This window comes from Eucalyptus grandis, chromosome 5, assembly GCF_016545825.1.
Source record: "Eucalyptus grandis isolate ANBG69807.140 chromosome 5, ASM1654582v1, whole genome shotgun sequence".
NCBI lineage: Eukaryota > Viridiplantae > Streptophyta > Magnoliopsida > Myrtales > Myrtaceae > Eucalyptus > Eucalyptus grandis.
The window spans coordinates 49,302,665-49,321,333 of record NC_052616.1 but is presented as its reverse complement, the minus strand read 5'-3'; the positions used below and the strand labels follow the sequence as shown (position 1 = coordinate 49,321,333).

At 39.7% G+C, this 18,669-nt stretch overlaps 1 protein-coding gene across 1 annotated transcript; it reads right to left on the bottom strand.

Moving 5' to 3' along the window:
• Nucleotides 1-5,158: 5,158 nt before the first annotated feature.
• Nucleotides 5,159-6,899, bottom strand: LOC108959703. The gene is made up of 2 exons (XM_039312410.1): nucleotides 6,632-6,899; nucleotides 5,159-5,673 (listed from the first exon to the last, which is right to left on the bottom strand). Exons 1-2 carry the CDS (start codon nucleotides 6,858-6,860, stop codon nucleotides 5,576-5,578), a joined length of 327 nt encoding a protein of 108 aa, XP_039168344.1. The 5' UTR covers nucleotides 6,861-6,899; the 3' UTR covers nucleotides 5,159-5,575.
• Nucleotides 6,900-18,669: the final 11,770 nt, after the last annotated feature.

The following is an 18,669-nucleotide window of genomic DNA, read 5'->3' as shown; positions in this document are numbered from 1 at the left end:
ATAAGAGACCAAGTCTAAAAAGATATATATGATGTAAACTTCTACTATTGGAAATACTAAAATATCTAAAAATACATAAAAAGTTAAATATATTCAGATCCATCTAGATTTGAAGTGGCCAATGAATTCTTTCCATTTTAGTTGTTTACTAAAAACTGGTTTAGGGATGATTTAAGCAATAATCAATCTTTCGAGGTGTCCATTAATGCTAGATGATCATGCCCTGCGAGAGATTTTGTGTGATATCTTTCCACAATTTCTTAAATTTGAGTTTTATTCGATCTTTATTTATGGAAATATAAGAGTTTCATAATTATCTCTATAACCTGTGAAGATTGACCCAAAAATATTCATGAGACTAAAAAACAAATTATTAAAAAAAAATATATATCAATTACAAATGACATGCAACGAGATTGATATCCAAATACTATATGATTGCAGAAGTTTTAAACATCCAATTGAACTTCAGAAATCGGCACATCATCGAATGGTTGAACAATCTCTCGAAAAAGGTCTGAACGTCGAGCGAGCACGCATGCCAAACCAAACACTAGCAAGCTTATATTGACGATCATCCAGATGGACAGAGACAGGCTCATCCAGAGAAGCAACTCGGAACCAAGAATTCCAAAAACGATGTACAAACACCGGTATATTGGGTTTGAACTTGCAGGTCCGGTCACTTTGATCAGTGCTATGAGATAAATAACTTCGCAAATGATATAAAACTGCAGATCCATGTGGCTCAGTGTCTCGGTATGCTGTGAATTGAAATGTGTGATGACGAGCAGCTTGAACGAAGTGAATACTATATGAAATCTCTTGGTTGAGTCAAAACTTTCCTGCGGTTGCTGTTGTTGCAATTGCTCATCGTCTCTGTACCGGATTAGGAATGAAATAATTGGAAGAAAATGGATTGAAAAAAAAAACTAGCTTCTTAGTTTGTGCTCCAAGTAGAGTTTTAAAGAGCATAAAGACACGAATGAATTACGTACCTCTGGAGGGTCGCTGTATGATCAGCCATGTTCCAGAGAAGCTGGAGCTCCTTGCACTCTGTGATTGTTTGCGAGTATATGGGAAGGAGTAGGCGGAACAAGGTCTTCGTTGCACAATATATAGGGTCATTTACTCTGCATTATTTATTGGTTGTCCGATTGAGACGGACTTGACTTTTGAAATTGTTCATCACATTTAACCGTTAGATCCCCTAGAGAGTTTGATCAGCCGTCGAAGACAACTTCACCATAAAATCGAACACCAGACAACCCAGAAAAGCGAAAGCTCAGTCTGGTGTTCGAAAGCTTAGTCTGGTGTTGAAAGTCGAACACCAGACACCAGACTGAGCTTTCGAACACGTCTGAACCCAGAAAAGAAAATCGTATACCAGACTGAGCTTTCGAACACCACCAGACTGAGCTTTCAGAAAAGCCCAGAAAAGAAAATCGAACTACAGACTGAGCTTTCGCTTAGAAAATCGAACACCAGACTGAGCTTTCAGAAAAGCCCAGAAAAGAAAATCGAACTACAGACTGAGCTTTCGAACACCAGACTGAGCTTTCGCTTTTCTGGGTTGTCTGGTGTTCGATTTTCTGGTGAAGTTGCCTTCAACGGCTGATCTAACTCTCCAGGGGATCTGACGGTGGTGTTTTATCCCTTTTTTCAAAAGAACATTTCTAGGGCCCTACAGCCGTGTCATGCATTCAAGGTTGCCAACGTGGTCAACCGCCAAAGATCGGAACAAAGCGACGAAACTTCCGTTTACATTGTGTATGCACAGCCAACATTCGAAACCGTGTACAAGAGCTACTGCAAAGCCAGGGATTAAGCAACGACGTGATTCTCCAAACAGTCTTGACACTGCGCTTGCAAGTGCCCTTTTCATTTAATTTCCTTTCTGTTGGTCAGGAAGGACATTAAATGAAAATGGCATATGAATAGCAATCAGCAGGCGACTATTTTGCAATTCTAGTGGGCACATAGAAGTTCAGCAACAATAGAAAGTACCGTTGTTTGGAGCGTCCCCTGAATTATTCTCAGAAGGGATTGGATTTGGGAACTGGGGCTAAGAACATGAAGTTGCATGGCATACTTGTTGTAATCTATTTTGGTTCACTCGCCTTGAATTACTGTAAATGTTTGTTTAAGGTTTGTCTATATAGGCTTGTACTTCTTGCTTTTTTCCTTAAGCCACGTCTTACAATGGACATGTATTGACTTCTACTCACCCGTAACTTAAAAATTTCACGATACACAAATTTTGACACATTAATTCATACATACTTTTTTCATAATCTTCTAAAATTCAGATAGTATTTCGAATTTTGGCGATTTTGCCATTTGTTAAAGCATACACAAAAATGCCTTTAGCCTAACAAAGCAATGTACAAAATGATGTACAAGCACTCATTTGCCCATCCTCTCACCCCGTCGATCAAATCCATAGTTGAGAGAACATGCATGCTCTTTCGAACATTCTCTCAAACGTCGATCTGATCGATTGCCGAGAGGAATGATAACATACACTCCTATCAACCGATCAGATTGCCACACGTGCAAAGGTGTGGATATGCAAAGGCGTGGATATGATGTCCAAAAAATCATGAATTTTTCCTAGGAAACTACTAAGTGAAAAATGATAATGGAATGCATTTGCCAATACACATTGGGTTTCAAAGAGAAATTGATGTTGAATAATTAGTTCACGAAGACATGACAAATGCAATTTGATTTCATTATTTGAACTGCATCTTTCAAATAAAAATAAAAAAATCATTTTTCGTTAATTCTAAATTACTATGCTTGTTTAATAGAGAGAGAGAGAGAAGTGGCCGTTTTCCCCATTCCTAATTGACGCAGATTCGAGATTATCATCGGCGGTGATGTGCTTTACATAAACCAAAATGAAAAGTAGTTGGCCGCTTTCCCCATTCCTAATTGATGCAGATTTGATATTATCATCGGCGGTGATGTGCCTTACATAACCCAAAATGAAAAGTAGTTTTCTCGACCCGGGATGGGTCCTAGGCATCGGCAGTGACGTGCTTTACATAAGCCAAATGAAAAGCAGTTGGCCATTTTCCCCACTCCTAATTGATGCGGTGCTTTACATAACCCAAAATGAAAAGTAGTTTTCCCAACTCGGGATGGGTCCCAGGAGTCAGACAAATTTCATTTTGGAGTCTTGAAATGTGTCTGGTACTTATAGGACCCATCGAGAAAACTGCTTTTCATTTTGGTCAAAATGAAATTCACCAAAATTGTGGCCAAAATGAAACGGGAAAACTGCTTTTCATTTTGGGATCCCCACTTTATGGAAAGCAGAAAGGAAAGCAGAAAACTCTACATTTTGGTGCGAACATGACTAAAATGTAAAGCACATGGCCACAAGTTCACAAGCACATCAACCGTTGAGATTTTTTTCTGATTTATAACTAAGGTAGCTGCTTCCTACTATTTGAATACTGACTAATTTATGCTCCCTTTTGTGTTTAATCCTGCTAAGTACTGACTTAGCTATTCTAGAGCTTAAACTGATTTTCAAAGCCAATTTTCATTTATTTGTTACACAACAATTGTACAACAAGTATTTAGAAAAATCTAGCGCTCTTTTGATAGGAAAAATCAATTGACAAAGGCTTGTCTAATCTTTTGTGGTGGGTTTAAATTGTAGACTTTTATCTAGTGTTTATGCATTTCTTTTTATGTCTAAATATGATTTTTTTTTTTTTTTAATTTAGTCTCACGGGAGATCTCAAAGCATAATTAAGTATGACTGAAGTACGTATACTTTATCTCTCATAATTTTCTTTTCAAATCCTAGTTAACTAAAACTCACCACATATATTTTCAAATGATGAATTTTTATGTCAAAGAAGAAAGAAACCGCGAACACATCTAGATTTTGAGAGAGAGAGAGATGGCCATTTTTCCCACTCATAATCGACGCGGAGTTGAATCTTGTGGACGTAAGCCAAAAGGAAAAGCATCTTGCAGACGCAACCCAAAAGGAAAAGCAATTATCCCAGGTGGGAATTCATCCAGGATCCCGACAATTTGTTTTTTCGTTTTTTGGCAGGGGTGGGGGATTTTTTTTTTTTCCAGACCTGGGATGGTACCAGGTCGGAAATTATTCGAGATCCCAACCTTCTTTGTTTTTATTTTTTTTGGCGTTCATTAAAAATCAATTTTTTTGGGAATTCATTAAAAACCCCGACCTTTTCTAAAGCAGCTATCCCGACCCGGGATGGGTCCCAGGTCAGGGTTCACTCGGGATCCCAACCTTATTTGTTTTTTTTTTTTTTTTTTTAAGGAATTCATTAAAAATAATTTTTTTTTTTTTGGAATTCATTAAAAATCCCTACCTTTTCTAAAGCCTTTTTCCCGACCTGGTCGGAATTCATTGGGGAACCCGACCTTCTTCTCCTTTTTTTCTTTTTTGGAATTCACTAAAAATCCCAACTTGTCTCGACCTTTTTATTCTATTGGAATTAACTAACGATTCCCACCTTTCTAAAGCAGTTTCCCAACCTTCTGTAAAGCAAAGAACTTTTCATTTTGGTGCGAATGTCACATCACCAAGCACATGTCCACAAGCACGTTAACTGCTAGAGATTTATTTATTTATTTATTTATTTATAAATGAGACGGCTACTTCCTACTATAGCCCCTTTTGTGTTTAGTCATGCTAAGTAATTAGTTACCTATTCTAGAGCTTGATTAAACTGATTTTCAAAGCCAATTTTCAATTTTTTTTTGTTACACAATTGACGTACAAGTATTTAGAGAAATCTAACGCTTTTTTGATGGGAAAATCAATTCACAAGGGCTTGCATAACCTTTTATGGCGTGTCTAATAAATTCTAAGGCCTTTTATCTATTGCTTATGTATTTCTTTCGAAGCCTAAAATATTATTTTTTTTATTCAAGTCTTCCTGGAGATCTCAATGTAGAATTAAGTATAATTTAAGTGTGTATACTTCATTTCTCGTAATTTTCTTTTCATATCCTATTTAACTAAAACTCACCACATATATTCTCAAACGATAAATTTTCATTCCAGAACAAGAAAATTGCAAAGACCTCTAGATTAAAAAATAGAAAAGGAGAGAGAGCCGGGGGGGGTTAAGCCTTCGGTAGTAATTGTCATGTTAGGTAATTAGGGTTGAAATTTCATTTAGAATTTGGATGAAGGTCCGAAAATATTCTGCTCCAAACAACAGAACTTCCATTCAATTTAGAAAAACGAAGGGCCCAATAAACGAGCATCAATACATGAGGTCCAAATGAGTAAGAGGGGATAAAATAACCCAATTTGAAGGTAAAGAGACTTGTGCTCATGGGCTTTGGCGGCCCAATCCGAAACAAAATTAGCCTCCCTTCTACAGTGCTGCATTCGGAGCTTCGAGAACAATGGGAGCAAGACACAGCAATCATAGAGGAGTACACAAATCTCCCATGGATTGCACATCACTTTTACCACCGTGAGATTGTCCGATTCGATTATCAAATTCTCTGTCTCCTTCTTTCTCTGCCTTAGAAATCTTAGGGTTTGGGAGAGCTCATGTACCTCAACCTATGGCGGCGACGAAGCTCGAATGGCACAGGAGTGACCCCCGATCAATCGTCCTTGGTGGTCGCGGCACATGCACGCCACTGCTCTCTCCTCTTCTCCTGAATAAGTGGCATATTTACATGTATAAGAAGTGATGGTTTTGGAATGGGAAATGCAATTAGTTTACTCAAGGAGTATTTGTATGTTCTCTTCGAAATCAAACGGAGTAATTGAAGCATCATTCGTAATATGGATGTGCTAAATAAGAAAAGACAATACAATTAGGGATTCATTGAAATTCTCAAATTTGGAGTATACTTCTTTCTTTTTATTTTGGATGAGCTGAGCCAATAAGATGAATTAAAATAGTTCCACATTATGAACTTTGTACCGCGCACATAAGTTACACGCGGTCTAGAAGAGCGCGTAGGAGAGAATTAATAAATAGAATATGAAAAAAGAAAATAACAAGAAATGAAAGGGACCGAATTCTATTTGGCCCTTCGTTTTTCCTAATTGAAAGTAATGAGAAGGCTAACCGTGCAACCGTCGAGTAGTTAAAGACATTTAGTCAAAAGATTGACAAATTGTATATCAAGTGTATGGTAAAATATTTCCACTATAATTCTCCATGCTACAGTTTAACAACAGCCGCAATAAGGCCGCGCATAACTCCGCAATTCTAGCCACTCAGCGATATCAAATTTCAATTTCCATGGTACTCAAACGCTTAAAATTGACTTTAGATGTTAGGTCTCAAAACTGTTTCTTTAGGTGGAGGATTAGCGAATAATAATAATAATAATAAGTTTTTCGTTATGCAAAGCTTCAAGGAATTTCATGAATAGAAATGGCGGATAGAGGGCAAGAAATGAGGCACTGCAATTCAATAGGCCGACCGTTCTTGATTCTGGCCTTTCAATGGGAAAAGGACTCAAAACCCGCATCTTGAAGCAGAAATCTAGACCGAGCGCTGCAAAAACAAATATAACCGGACCCTCGGCCATGTACACAGCGTTCGAAAAGGCATGCGACAGGAAACTTTACAAATTCAGTTCGTGAGATCAGAGCACGTACCTCTAATGAATCCGAAAGCCCCCGATATTCCTGTCTCGAGCTGAACGTTGTCCAAGTATTTTCCGACTGCGCAGCAGAAGGCGATTTTGAATAGCGGACAGCTGATGAAGTTAATCCCCGAAGGGAGTACCAGCCGGGACACCACGGCGACCTGAGTGAGCGGTAGCGGTAGACCCGCAAGGGTACCTACCAAGGCAGATATAGAACCTGCTTTTAACAGACTTCCCATCTCTGCTCTTCTCGATTTATTTGCATACCATCTCGTTCTTCATCTGCCGTTTGGGAGAGCGACCCCTCGGCTTCTTCGACCAGGGCCCTTGCTTCCGATAGCTCCCTCTGGGATTCCTGCAATCTTCAGGACGCGGAACAACGATTTTTTGAGAGACGCAACAATAATCGAAGACCGGAGTAGCGTCATGATCAGGAGAGCAATCAAGCCGTGTTCAGCCGACCGAAAATATGACCAACGCACGACTCAACCCTGTGTTGATTTAATTCGAAAATGAAGACTCAATCGACCCAAGTTTTAATGTTACCACTAAAGCATATCATGCCACGATCAGATTTGTCAAAATACGTTACTTAACCGACTCAAACTCGACAAACTCGAGTCAAATTCACATTGAGTGAGCTCAAATTGACCAGGAGGAGCTTGCCAGCAGCTCAATTCATCGACCTCTTAAAAGATCATCTCTCTCTCTCTCTCTCTCTCTCTCTCTCAAGAAATACCGTCGTAACTATTCATTGCCACTCTCAAGCCTATGAATCGCTTATAACAGTCCCATCACTCAGTTTTCTCCAAAATTTCAAGTTAAAAGAGAGAGCTGGTTGGATCCCAAATCTCCTTCTCCCTACGTTCATGCATAATTTCTTCTTAAAAAGGAAAAACTCTATAGTCAACGGACAATAAAAGCACCTCAGAAGCTCTGATCTTGAGCCGTTCGATGTAATTCCTCGTCTGCCTGAGCTTCGAATTCTCGCCTCTCGACCTCCGCGAGCTCTCTCCAGCCCTTATCCACCCCCTGCGAAGCTCTCTCTAGCGCGTCGAGCAAGCCGCTGTTCTCCTCTCTGCCCAAGAGCTGCTCCCCCCGTGCGTCCACAAAGCCCGACGGCGCGTCCTTCAAGTCACTGCTCCGCTCGCTTTCGGAGACGCTGCATTTCCCGACTGAGGTTCGAGGTACTCGTTGGACATGCGCGTGGCATCCGAGGAATGTGTAGTGAAGCTATGCGGCATGGGGACAAGGGAGTAGAAACCGACCTGGATCTGGAATTCGGACCTTAGAGAATAGGTGGACGCGAAACTTCAAGCAAACCGCTCGCTGATTGACTTGGGACTGTGAACAATGACCGACAGCGATAACGACGACCTGACGCCCTTACTGTTGAGAATGTTGTACTGTACCAACGCGAACATGGTTGCTTTTGAAGAAAACGATCATATGGCCCATGCTTTTGAAGAAAACGATCATATGGCCCGAAAAGTCGTGAAATTTCTATACAAGATTTTAGTGAGATTATACTAACTAGGGCAAAAATAGCAGGTCGCTTCAACTATATTATTATCAGTGTCAGGAACTTAAAACAATCGCTACATTACATGGTAAGAAGATAAAGGTTCATCAAATACCGAATATGTATATAATAATATTCTCTCTTCCTTAAATCAAAGGAATTTATTACAAACAGGATGCAATAAGATTGATACACAAATACAACATGATTGCAAGAACTTTAAGAATCAGACTAAACTTCAATGGATGGCACATCATCAAACGACTGAACAATCTCTTCAAGTTGGTTGAAAGGCCGAACAATCTCTTCAAGTCGGTTGAAAACTCTTGCGAGCACACTGATCGATACCAAAGTAAATACTAGTAAGCACATATTGACAACAAGCCACATGACTAGAGATAGGCTTGTCCAAAGAAGCAATTCTGCACCAAGTATCTCGAAAATGATATACAAATATTTGTAAATTGGGTTTGGGCTCATAGGCCCGGTGACTTGGACAAGTGCTATAAGATAGATAACTTTGCAGATGATGTATAACTGCAGAACCGTGTGGCTTAGTGTCTCAATGGGTTGTGAATTAAAATGCATAATGGTGAGCACCTTGAACGTAGTGAAGAAAATATGAGACCTGATGCCAAAACTATCATGTTGTTGCTGACATGGTGGTTGCTCATTGTTCCTGTAGTGAATCAAAAAGAAAATGATGGAAAGAGAAGGAAGAAAGAAATATCGGCTACTCAACCAGAGCTCTAAGCAGAATTTTTAAGAAGATTTATTCATACAAATGAATTACGAACCTGTGAGGTGTCCCCGTCATATCAGCCATGTTATGGAGAAGGGGCGGAGATTGGTGGGATCTCGTCCACCTCGCTTGAAAGAATTTTGATCCGGAGCCTTTGTTTTGTGCACGAGAGTTTGTGGAGTGGAAAAGAGCTTTGTGTTTTTATAGAGAGAGAGAGAGAGGGTGGGGGCTCTGTCATTTACGCGGACTTGACTTTTGTGGATTTCGGATTGGATTTCGCAAATGAACGGTTTTAATTTGATTTGAGAGGAGTGTGTAACTGGCGGCTGCCACGTGCCCCCACCCCGGGAAATGAACGGTTTTGATTTGATTTTGAGATGAGCCCCCGGGAAATGAACGGTTTTGATTTGATTTGAGAGGAGCGTGTAACTGGCGGCTGCCACATGCCCCCACCCCGGGAAATGAACGGTTTTGATTTGATTTTGAGAGGAGCCCCCGGGAAATGAACGGTTTTGATTTGATTTTGAGAGGAGCCCCGGGAAATGAATGGTTTTGATTTGATTGGAGAGGAGTGTGTAACTGGCGGCTGCCACATGCCCCCGGGAAATGAACACTGTTCATTTGATTTTGAGAGGAGCCCCCGGGAAATGAACGGTTTTGATTTGATTGGAGAGGAGTGTGTAACTGGCGGCTGCCACGTGCCCCCGGGAAATGAACACCGTTCATTTGATTTGAGAGGAGCCCCCGGGAAATGAACGGTTTTGATTTGATTTGAGAGGAGTGTGTAACTGTGGCGTCGTCCACCCCCCCGCGTCGCTGTTCCTTTGGTTTCGCTTTTTCCCCGGTGCGGAACTTGGCATCGCTTTCCATGGTTTTGCTTTTTCCCCACCCTCCCAGTATATGCTTCAACAGAAATCACACAAGGGTAGATTGATCTAATATAAACTCCTGTAAAATGCCCGCCTGTAACGTAACCTAGCAGATAAAGTACCCCTCCCCAAAAAACAACACCAACGAATAGAGCTATCAAATCGAAGTTGTCGCTCAAATCAAATCAAATCGAAGCCTCAATGCAATGGTCATCCTTTTGCCGTCAAATCAAATCGAGACTGTTGATCTGATCAACGGTTTTGATTTGAGGACATCCAATGCCCGTCCGGCTTTTCTTTACAGGGATTGAGATCGAATTGAACCGGTCCGTCTAGTGATTAACCCTATCTGCACGCCTTCGTTCAGTTCACCCAGCCGACGGACAATCGTCGCTCTCCACCCATCGGGCCCCTTAGCCGCCAAAGCTCCATCGTGCTCAGCCGCTTCAGTTGAGCTGGTCGCCTCCGCAGTGAAGCTCCGTCCCTCGAGTCTCTTTTTAGGTAATGCTATCTCTCCCTATATTCGCACCGTAACCAGACTCACATAGTTTTTCTTTTCGGAACTTGATGTTTGGTTAGAACAGGCATCCATCGTGGAAGAAGAATCAATGGAAGTAGGATTGGGAACAATGAAGGAAGGAATTAAAGAACGGGAGGAATGAGAACAAGAAAGGGTAGTGGAAGTAGGAGAAGAAGTAGATGAGGAGGAGGAGGAGGAGGGGGCGTGGTCGTCGGATTCGGAAATGGAGAGTGCGATGGAATTGCTGGACTTGAATGACGGCGGAGAAACCGTGGACGGAGGAGCCTTCGCTATCCCATTCATATCAGCGCTTCCCCCTTGGAGGTCCTTGCTTGACTATCCTCTGCATGTACTTCATTTAACTAGTTCACAATGCCTGTATGTAGTTTGTAATTCTGAGGCATGCTTGATTCTTGTACGTTGCCAAGCCCCTTGCACCAATCTATAGCTTGCCTGACAATGAATTTTGATGTCTTCTTTCTCCCGTTGGGGATTAGAGATTTTTCTTTCATGATTACAACATGTTTGGCTTGCTTGAATAGCCTAAAGTCACGGTTCTCTTTCTTTTCCGGTTTGAATCGGAGGTAATAGAAAGGAAGGTTTGATCTTCACTTTATGCTTGAACTCTGAAGCATACGGTTAGCATCCTAAATGAGCTACGAAAACGGATTGGATTTTTAATCTTATCTGCGTGGGAAGAACACTGAAAGGACTGCTCGAAGAACTTCTTACAGATAAAATTGAACAAGGAGGAGGTTTTGGTATATACAAAGACGACACTAGTGAATCTCCTTTTCATTATCTCCCTATTTCAACTATCTATAGTTTTGAGTTTCACCGACCTCCATAATTGTGATAGAACTTCATTATTGGCACACAGAGATAAGCTATTCTGCATTCTAATAGTTTTTGTTTTTTGGGGTTGGAACTTTTGACTTGAACAAGCATGTGTGGAACTAGTACTGTGTCTAACACTTCCTTCTTCATCTAAACATGAAAAGGTGGACACTGACATGTTCTCTAGCTTCTTAATGTGTTGCTGAGTATTTAACTTGTTGAAATAATGGATTCTATGAATGAATACTGCAGGAGTGGGAGGGAAGGGTGAATGTTTTATGTCCAGCACAGTGACAGCTTCAATTCAAGAAAGTGTATGGGACATGGGTATTGGCAAAATTGAAAGTAATGAGAAAGCTGATCGTGCAATTGCAAACAGGTAATGTACAATTTCATTGAAAGAATGATCAACTTTATACTAAGTGTTTGGTCATAAATTCTTCATGCTGCCGTTGTAACGACAGCCACAATAAGGTCTCGTTATACTCAGTGTAATCTGCTGCTTGGACTTTTCTCAAGTCAACATATCCCCTGTTCTAGAGATAGAATTTTCGTCAATTTCCCCATTGGCCTCCTTCCTCTTGCTTTGCACCCCTATCCTAGGGTCAATTCTTCTGTACTTGGCATGAATTAAGATACCCTCCTCCGCCGTCTTCCCTCCCTTCTCCACCGACTTCGCTCACAACCTCTACGTCCCCATAAGCTCACTTGCTGAATCTCCGCTTTCTCCTTTGCTTCTGTGGATTTTAGTTTTTTGGAGAATTTTTGAAGATCACGATTGGTTGTGAAGCCGCTGTTGGAATTTTGTTTGTTAAAACAAAATGAGTGCCTTTTACTTTGTCCCACATAGAAAAGGTGGGAGTAGGAGGATTAGTTTATTAATGAGGAATTTCCCTTTTGTAATTAAAGGAGTGATTAGGTGGGGCTAGACCCCACCATACCCGCGTGCAGGTGCGCGGATAATTGCGCGATTATTTGGCGCACTTAGCACTTAGCGGTTTAATTAGCATTAATCCCTTGCTTTTTGTTTTATTTTTATTTTATTTTATATTTTAGTTCAAAGGTTGCCTTTTAAATTGAGAATTTCGGAAATGAAATATAAATGAAAATTCGAAATTCTATTTAAAAAAAAAAAATTATTCCGAATTTTATTTGTGTCTTTTCAAGACAACCTTTGGAAAATTACTTATTCGGTTTTAATTTATCCGAAGGATTGCAATTGTTCGTTTTTCGACTTCTTCCTAAGAGTCGCATTGGTTTATCCGAACAATTTTCTAAAGACGTGTTTGTTCGCAATTTTCACGAAGAGTTGCAATCTTTTTTTCATATATACTTGTCATTTCGGAAAGAAAAAGTGTTGTCATTTTCGAGTCCTCTTTCTGAAAAACAGCAGCCAATTTTTCGATTGTTTCTTAGAGAGACCCTGGAGAAATAATAGAATTGCTATTTAGTATTCTCATCCGAGACTTTGTTGTATCCTGGAGGATTTTTGCCGGTGACCATTAGCAACGTTGTGGGGCAAATAAATCCTTAAAGAAAGTGATATCACGCCTCAAAGTCCGAGTTGTTTTTACTCGATCCGATTTCATTATTCAACCCATTTCGAAGACATATTTCACCAACAGCCGCTTATCACGTCATCTTTGCGCTTACATAATGGAAGAAGCTTGATTTTGGCACGAAACTTTTTCCTCATTTTGCTCAGGAAAAGGAAAATTGAAATCGCGACCTTCTGCGTCGCATTCATAGTTTCAGTCAAATTCGCCGGAATCTCACCTAGATTAATCACATTTTGTGTCTGTTTGGATTATTTTGACTTTCAGCGTTTTGCTCAGAGCCGCTTCACTCTGTTGACAGTTTTTCCGATTTCGACTGATTGCTTTTCACTTGTTTATTGCTGCGATTCAGAGCAATCGCTCATGGCGCTTTTCCTCTGTGCAGAGTGACTACGCGGCAGAGTTGGAGTAGCTCTCGGGGTTTGTCGACGACTCTTGCGCCGACATCCCGGCGGACTCGCTCACTGGGACCTGTGCAAGGTCTGCAAAACAAACACACGATCACAAGGGCCAAAGTGATCCGAGCTTGAAGCTGAATGGGGAGGCTCCAATCAGTCTCTCGACGAAGGCCAGGACCGAATCTTCTAGGGATTTGACGAAGGGCAACAGACAAGGAACAAGAGCGAAGATCGAGAGAGGAGAGAGACGACAGACGAGAGAATCAGGAACACAGGTTTTAAGGGTAGAAGGAAGAAAAGATTAAGTGGGTTGTAAATGGGTTCATAACCTAACCCATTCAAAACTCATTTATTTTGACCTTTCTATTTAGAATCTATTTAGGTTGACCTGCAAAATTCTAGGTGAATTTAAATAATGGAGAACCCATCTTGACAGATTTGCTCGAAGCATCCCACAAGTTATTCTTGGAAGCGATTGGATTGGAGCCATGGTAGAATATGAAGTTGTATGGCATGCTTGTGGTTATCTATTTCGGTTCACTTACTTGGGATTATTGTGAATGTTTGTTTAAGGCATGTCCAAATAGACTTCTATTTTTTGCTTTTTTGCTTTTTTCCTTAACCCAGGAAAGGAGAGGGTGAATAAGCTTCATTATTCTTGTCCTTTCATTTTTAGATATAGTTGAATCCCATTGTGAAGATGTTGAACTTTGCTATTGTAATGTTCGATTTGATTGGAGAAAAATTGGCCAAAAATTTCTAAATATATTGTATGGTAGCCGATCAATCTTAAATATTCAATTTGATAAATTTAATTTTAAACATTTTAATATTTATCAAAATAATCTTTCTAGCCAATTTTGATTAAAAATTGCCGCTCGAGGTGCATTTTTACATTCCTCAAGATCTTAATGTTCTCGAAAGCTGCATGAGGTGCCTTTTAAAAGGCTACAAGGTCTTCTCTGATTGGCCAGCCATAATTTCCAAGAAAAGCAAAATGGTGCTCATATGGATAAGAGTTTAGAATTTTTTTTCTTTAATAAGTGTATTAGAAATCCTAAAACTTATCACGAAAGTGCAATTGAGTCTTAATATTTTTAAAAAGTGCAGTTAAGTCTAATAATTTGTAATTGTTATTCCATTGTGAAGATGTTGAACTTTGATGTTGTGATGCTAGATCTAATGGGTAAGCCATGCAATAGAGTTGTTTCAAGATCCGGCTCAGTGTTTGTTCTGTTGTCCATGGTAACTGCGAGACTTATTTGTGTAGACAAAAGTTAAATAAACAACATGATGTTTTTATGATGCAGACAGTTGGATCAAATGAGTAGTTCGTGGCCAAAGTACTAGTGTTTTTGCTGACTTTTGGTGAAAATACCCATTTGCATAGATCCCCAAGTCCAGTAAAAATTCTTATAGAATTGGGATTTATCTTTTGGTTGAATTATTAGACTTACCTAATCTATTAGGATTCGAGTTTTATGAGAATAAGTTTCATCCTTTTATTTGGAGTAGAAGGTTGATGCGTGTGGAAAGCCTAGATGTGAAGCTTCTCTGCAAGCTCCTCTATGCTAAGCATCTCAAGCTTCCTTAACTTCTTTATCTAGAGCTTCTTAAGCCTTGCCTTTTAAGAAAATCATCGTCCAACACGATTGCGACGTAAAGACCTGGTAAGGCTTTGTCTGGAAAGGAGAGGGTGAATGGGGAGTGGGTGTGAGGAAACTACCCGGCTCTTCCCCCATAGACTAAAAGTCATCCCCCATAGACTAAACGTCAATGAACTCTATTAAATTAATTTTCCAGGTTCCGCCTAATTCTTTTGACGCCTAAAATGTGGTTTCTTTTATTTAGTTTTAGGGGAGATATCAAAGTATAAATAAATTCGACCGAGGTGCATTAATTTATTTAATTAAAAGTCAATATCACGAAAAATCCTAAATTTTTACACTTATGACAAATTTACCTCAAATTAATTTTTTTGCCACCAAAAATCATAAATTGATACATTTGTAACAAATTTATCCAAAAATAATTTTAGACCGTCAAAAACCCAAAACTAGTACATTTGTAACAACTATATCATCCGTTAAATTAGATTAATATCATGTAAAACAACAAAAATTGTACAACTGTGACAAATAGAGAATAAAAATTGTACAACTGTGACAGTTGACTGGTGTACTAATATACTAACATAAAGCAAATATATCACAAATGTACCGGTTTTGGGTAAATTTATCAAAGGTCTATCAGTTTAGAGTTTTTTGTGGTAAAAAAATTAGTTTAAGTTAAATTTGTTACACATGTATTAGTTTGGGGTTTTTTGTAATATTAACCTTTTAATTTAAGTTTCTTTTTAAACCTCTTCAACTAAAAGACACCACATACATTCTCAAATGATAAATTCTCAATCTCTAAGACCTCAAAATAAATAAATAAATAAAAACTGTGTGAGAGGTTTAAGACTTCGGTAGTAATTGTCATTTTAGAGCAATTAGGGATGAAATTATCTAAAATTAAGAGTAAGAATCCACTTTTAAAAATCATTAAATTAATTATCTAAACTTTGATGTAAAAATCAAAGTTTATTAAAAGCTTGGTCTAAATTCAGGAGCAAGGCTAGTAGAAATAAATAAATTGATGACTCTTCATCTTTGCCTATTAATTTAATATTTAATTTTTGGCTCCTTCATGTCTACTCTTAATCACTTCGGGCTACCTAGGATCACATGTCTAAGAAGAACATGCTTAATCTAATTCAAATTGAATAAAGCATTTACGAAAATATAAAAAATTGTATGGAGTCGATTCCTTAGAGGTCCAAACAAATTGACGTAAGGACTTCAGGAAAGGGTAAAATAAGCGATTGCTTAAGAAGGGACAAGAACCGGTTTTAAAGCCGGCTCTTCTTTTCGGGGATAGAAGAATCCAAATCGAACCGGTCCGTTGACGGCTTTTTGTTATTGCCTGTGCCTGCGCGCCTTCCATCCAGTTCACCAGTCAACGGTCAGTCGCCGCTCTCGTTCCTTCACCAATCTCCAACTGTTGAGTCGCTCCGCCGCCAGAGCTCCTTTGAGTTCAGCCTCTTGCATGGCCTGAGTAAAGTTAATCTCTCTCTCTCTCTCTCTCGAGTCCGTTGCCGTTGATCATCATCCTCGCGTCCCTATTCAGGTAGCTCTCTCTCTCTCTCTCTCTCTCTCTCTCTTTCTCTCCCCCCGTTCACACCGTAATCAGTCTCACAGAGTTTTTCTTTTTGGAACTTGATGTTTGCCTGTAACAGGCATCCATGGTGGAAGAAGAATCAATGGAAGTAGCATTAGAAATATGGAACGAAGGAATTAAAGAATCAATGGAAGTAGCATTAGAAATTAATCACGTTGGAATGGTTGGACTTGAAAGACAGCGCAGAAGCAGAGGATGGAGCCTTCGTGTCCAACTTGCGATGTCTAAACGCTCATGGAGTGCCTCACACGTGTGCCCGGTCGTCCACACTACAACCCCTGTCCATCCGGAGCCAGAAACTCTCCAGTCACATCCGCGCTTCCCCTTTGGAGGTCCTAAAGTTATTTTCTCTTGTTGCTTCGCTATCCTTTATATCTATTTTATTTAACTAATTCGCAGTGCTGGTTTGTAGTTTGTAGTTCAGAGACATGCTTGATTCTTATATGTTGCTAAGTCCCTTGGACGATCTACACCGTGCCTGAAAATAAAATTTGATTTCTGCTTTCTACTCTTGGGGATTAGAGATTTTTTTTTTATTTTTTTTTTTTCTGATGATTACAATGTGTTTGGCTCGCCTGAAAAGCCTAAGTCACGATCTCTTTCTGTTCCGGTTTGGTTCGAATGCAATAGGAAGGGAGGTTAGAACATCACTTCATGCTTGAATAGATTGTAGGAGAAAAATGTGGCAACACATTTGCAACAAGGTTAAACGTCGAAGCGTATGGTTAGCATCCTAAATTGGCTCTTTAAAATGGATTGGATTCTTAATCTATCTTCTTTGAGAAAGTACGGGAAGTACTGCTCGAAGAACTAATAGCTAAAAGTGAACAAGGAGCTTTTAGAACATACAGGGATTGTTTTCTCTGTTTAGTGGCAGTTCCTTCGAAAGGGATGGAAAATCTAATGAGTAATCCTGTACTGATATAGCGTGACTAGAGCAATATGCTGCACAGAATGGTTGCTTTGCTAGATTGCATGATGTCTGAATGCTCACGGAGGGCTTCACACATGTGCCTGGTTGTCCACGCCTCAACCCCTGTCCAATTGGAGCAAGAAACTCTCTGCTCATATCCGCACCTCTCCTTTGGAGGTCCTAAACTTCTTCTCTCTTGTTGCTTGACTATCCTTTTTATGTATTTCACTTAACTAATTCACAATGCCTGCATGTAGTCTGTAATTCAGAGGAATTCTTGATTCTTGTATGTTGCTAAGTCCCTTGGACTGATGCATGGCTTGCCTGAGAATGAATTTTGATGTCTCCTTTCTGCTGTTGGGGATTAGAGATTTTTCTTTGATGACTACAACTTGTTTGGCTTACTTGAAAAGCCTAAAATCATGGTCCTTTTTCTTTTCCGGTTTGAATCGAAGGTAACAGGAAGGGAGGTCTGAACATCACTTTATGCTTGAACTTTGAGGCATATGGTTTGCATCCTAAATGAGCTGTGGAAATGGATTGGATTTTCAATTTGTCTTCTATGGGAAAACAATGAAAGGACTGCTCCAAGAACTTCTTATTGATAAAACTAAACAGGGAGGAGTTATTTAAAAATATACAAGGATTGGTTTTTGTTCTTGGTGGCTTTCCTTTTGAAAGGGTTGGATAATCTAGTGATTAGTTTTATACTGATGTAGTGTGACTAGAGCGATATGCTGTGCAGGATAGTCACTTTCCTAGATAACACAGTTTCGTTCAATTACCTGAGAATCTAAGACATCTTATTGAAGTCCTTAAATCTTGCCTTTAGTGGGACGAAAGATTAATGATGGGCTTCACTAGCATTTTCTACAATTGCTGTACTGAGTGCTGATGCTTATGGAGTGGCAATGCTTGAAACAGACACCTTGTCTGCAAAAGCTGTACTTGCGGTAACAGTACAATCAACAACGCTGGTGAATCTCCTCTTCATTGTCTCCCCGTTTCAGCTGTCTACACTTTCGAGTTTCACCAACATCCATATTTGTGATGGAACTTCTTAAGAACTCAATTTTCAAAATTTTGCTACTTTTCACCAAAAAAGGAATGTTCAGTTCATGCTGTCATCAATTTGGTTGGCACAATAACAAAGCTATTTTAGATCTTGATACTTTTTTGCCGAGTAAGCAGTTGGATGGGTGTATGCATTGGTTCATGTCCCCGCTTGTAATCATGTTTCGCAAGTTAGACCACTTCTATGAGTTATTGCGGTTACAGTGCCCCACCCACTCCTAAAAGTTACTGAGGCAGTGGTAGCATCTCTTAGAACTTCTCATGGAATTATTTATACGGTTGTGCAGGCCATTGACCAGAGGACCCGGATGATTGTTTTCAAGTTGCTCAACCATCAAGTATTTAATGACATAAATGGTTGCAGTTCCGCTGGCAAAGTATGTTATCATCTACAT

Bases quoted from the DNA above. Each gene is read 5' to 3' on its own strand.
- LOC108959703 (XM_039312410.1), bottom strand. From the start codon at position 6,860: ATGGGAAGTCTGTTAAAAGCAGGTTCTATATCTGCCTTGGTAGGTACC. The intron at 5,674-6,631 runs GTACGTGCTCTG...CCACTTATTCAG, and splicing joins GGCTTTCGGATTCATTAGAG to GAGAAGAGGAGAGAGCAGTG.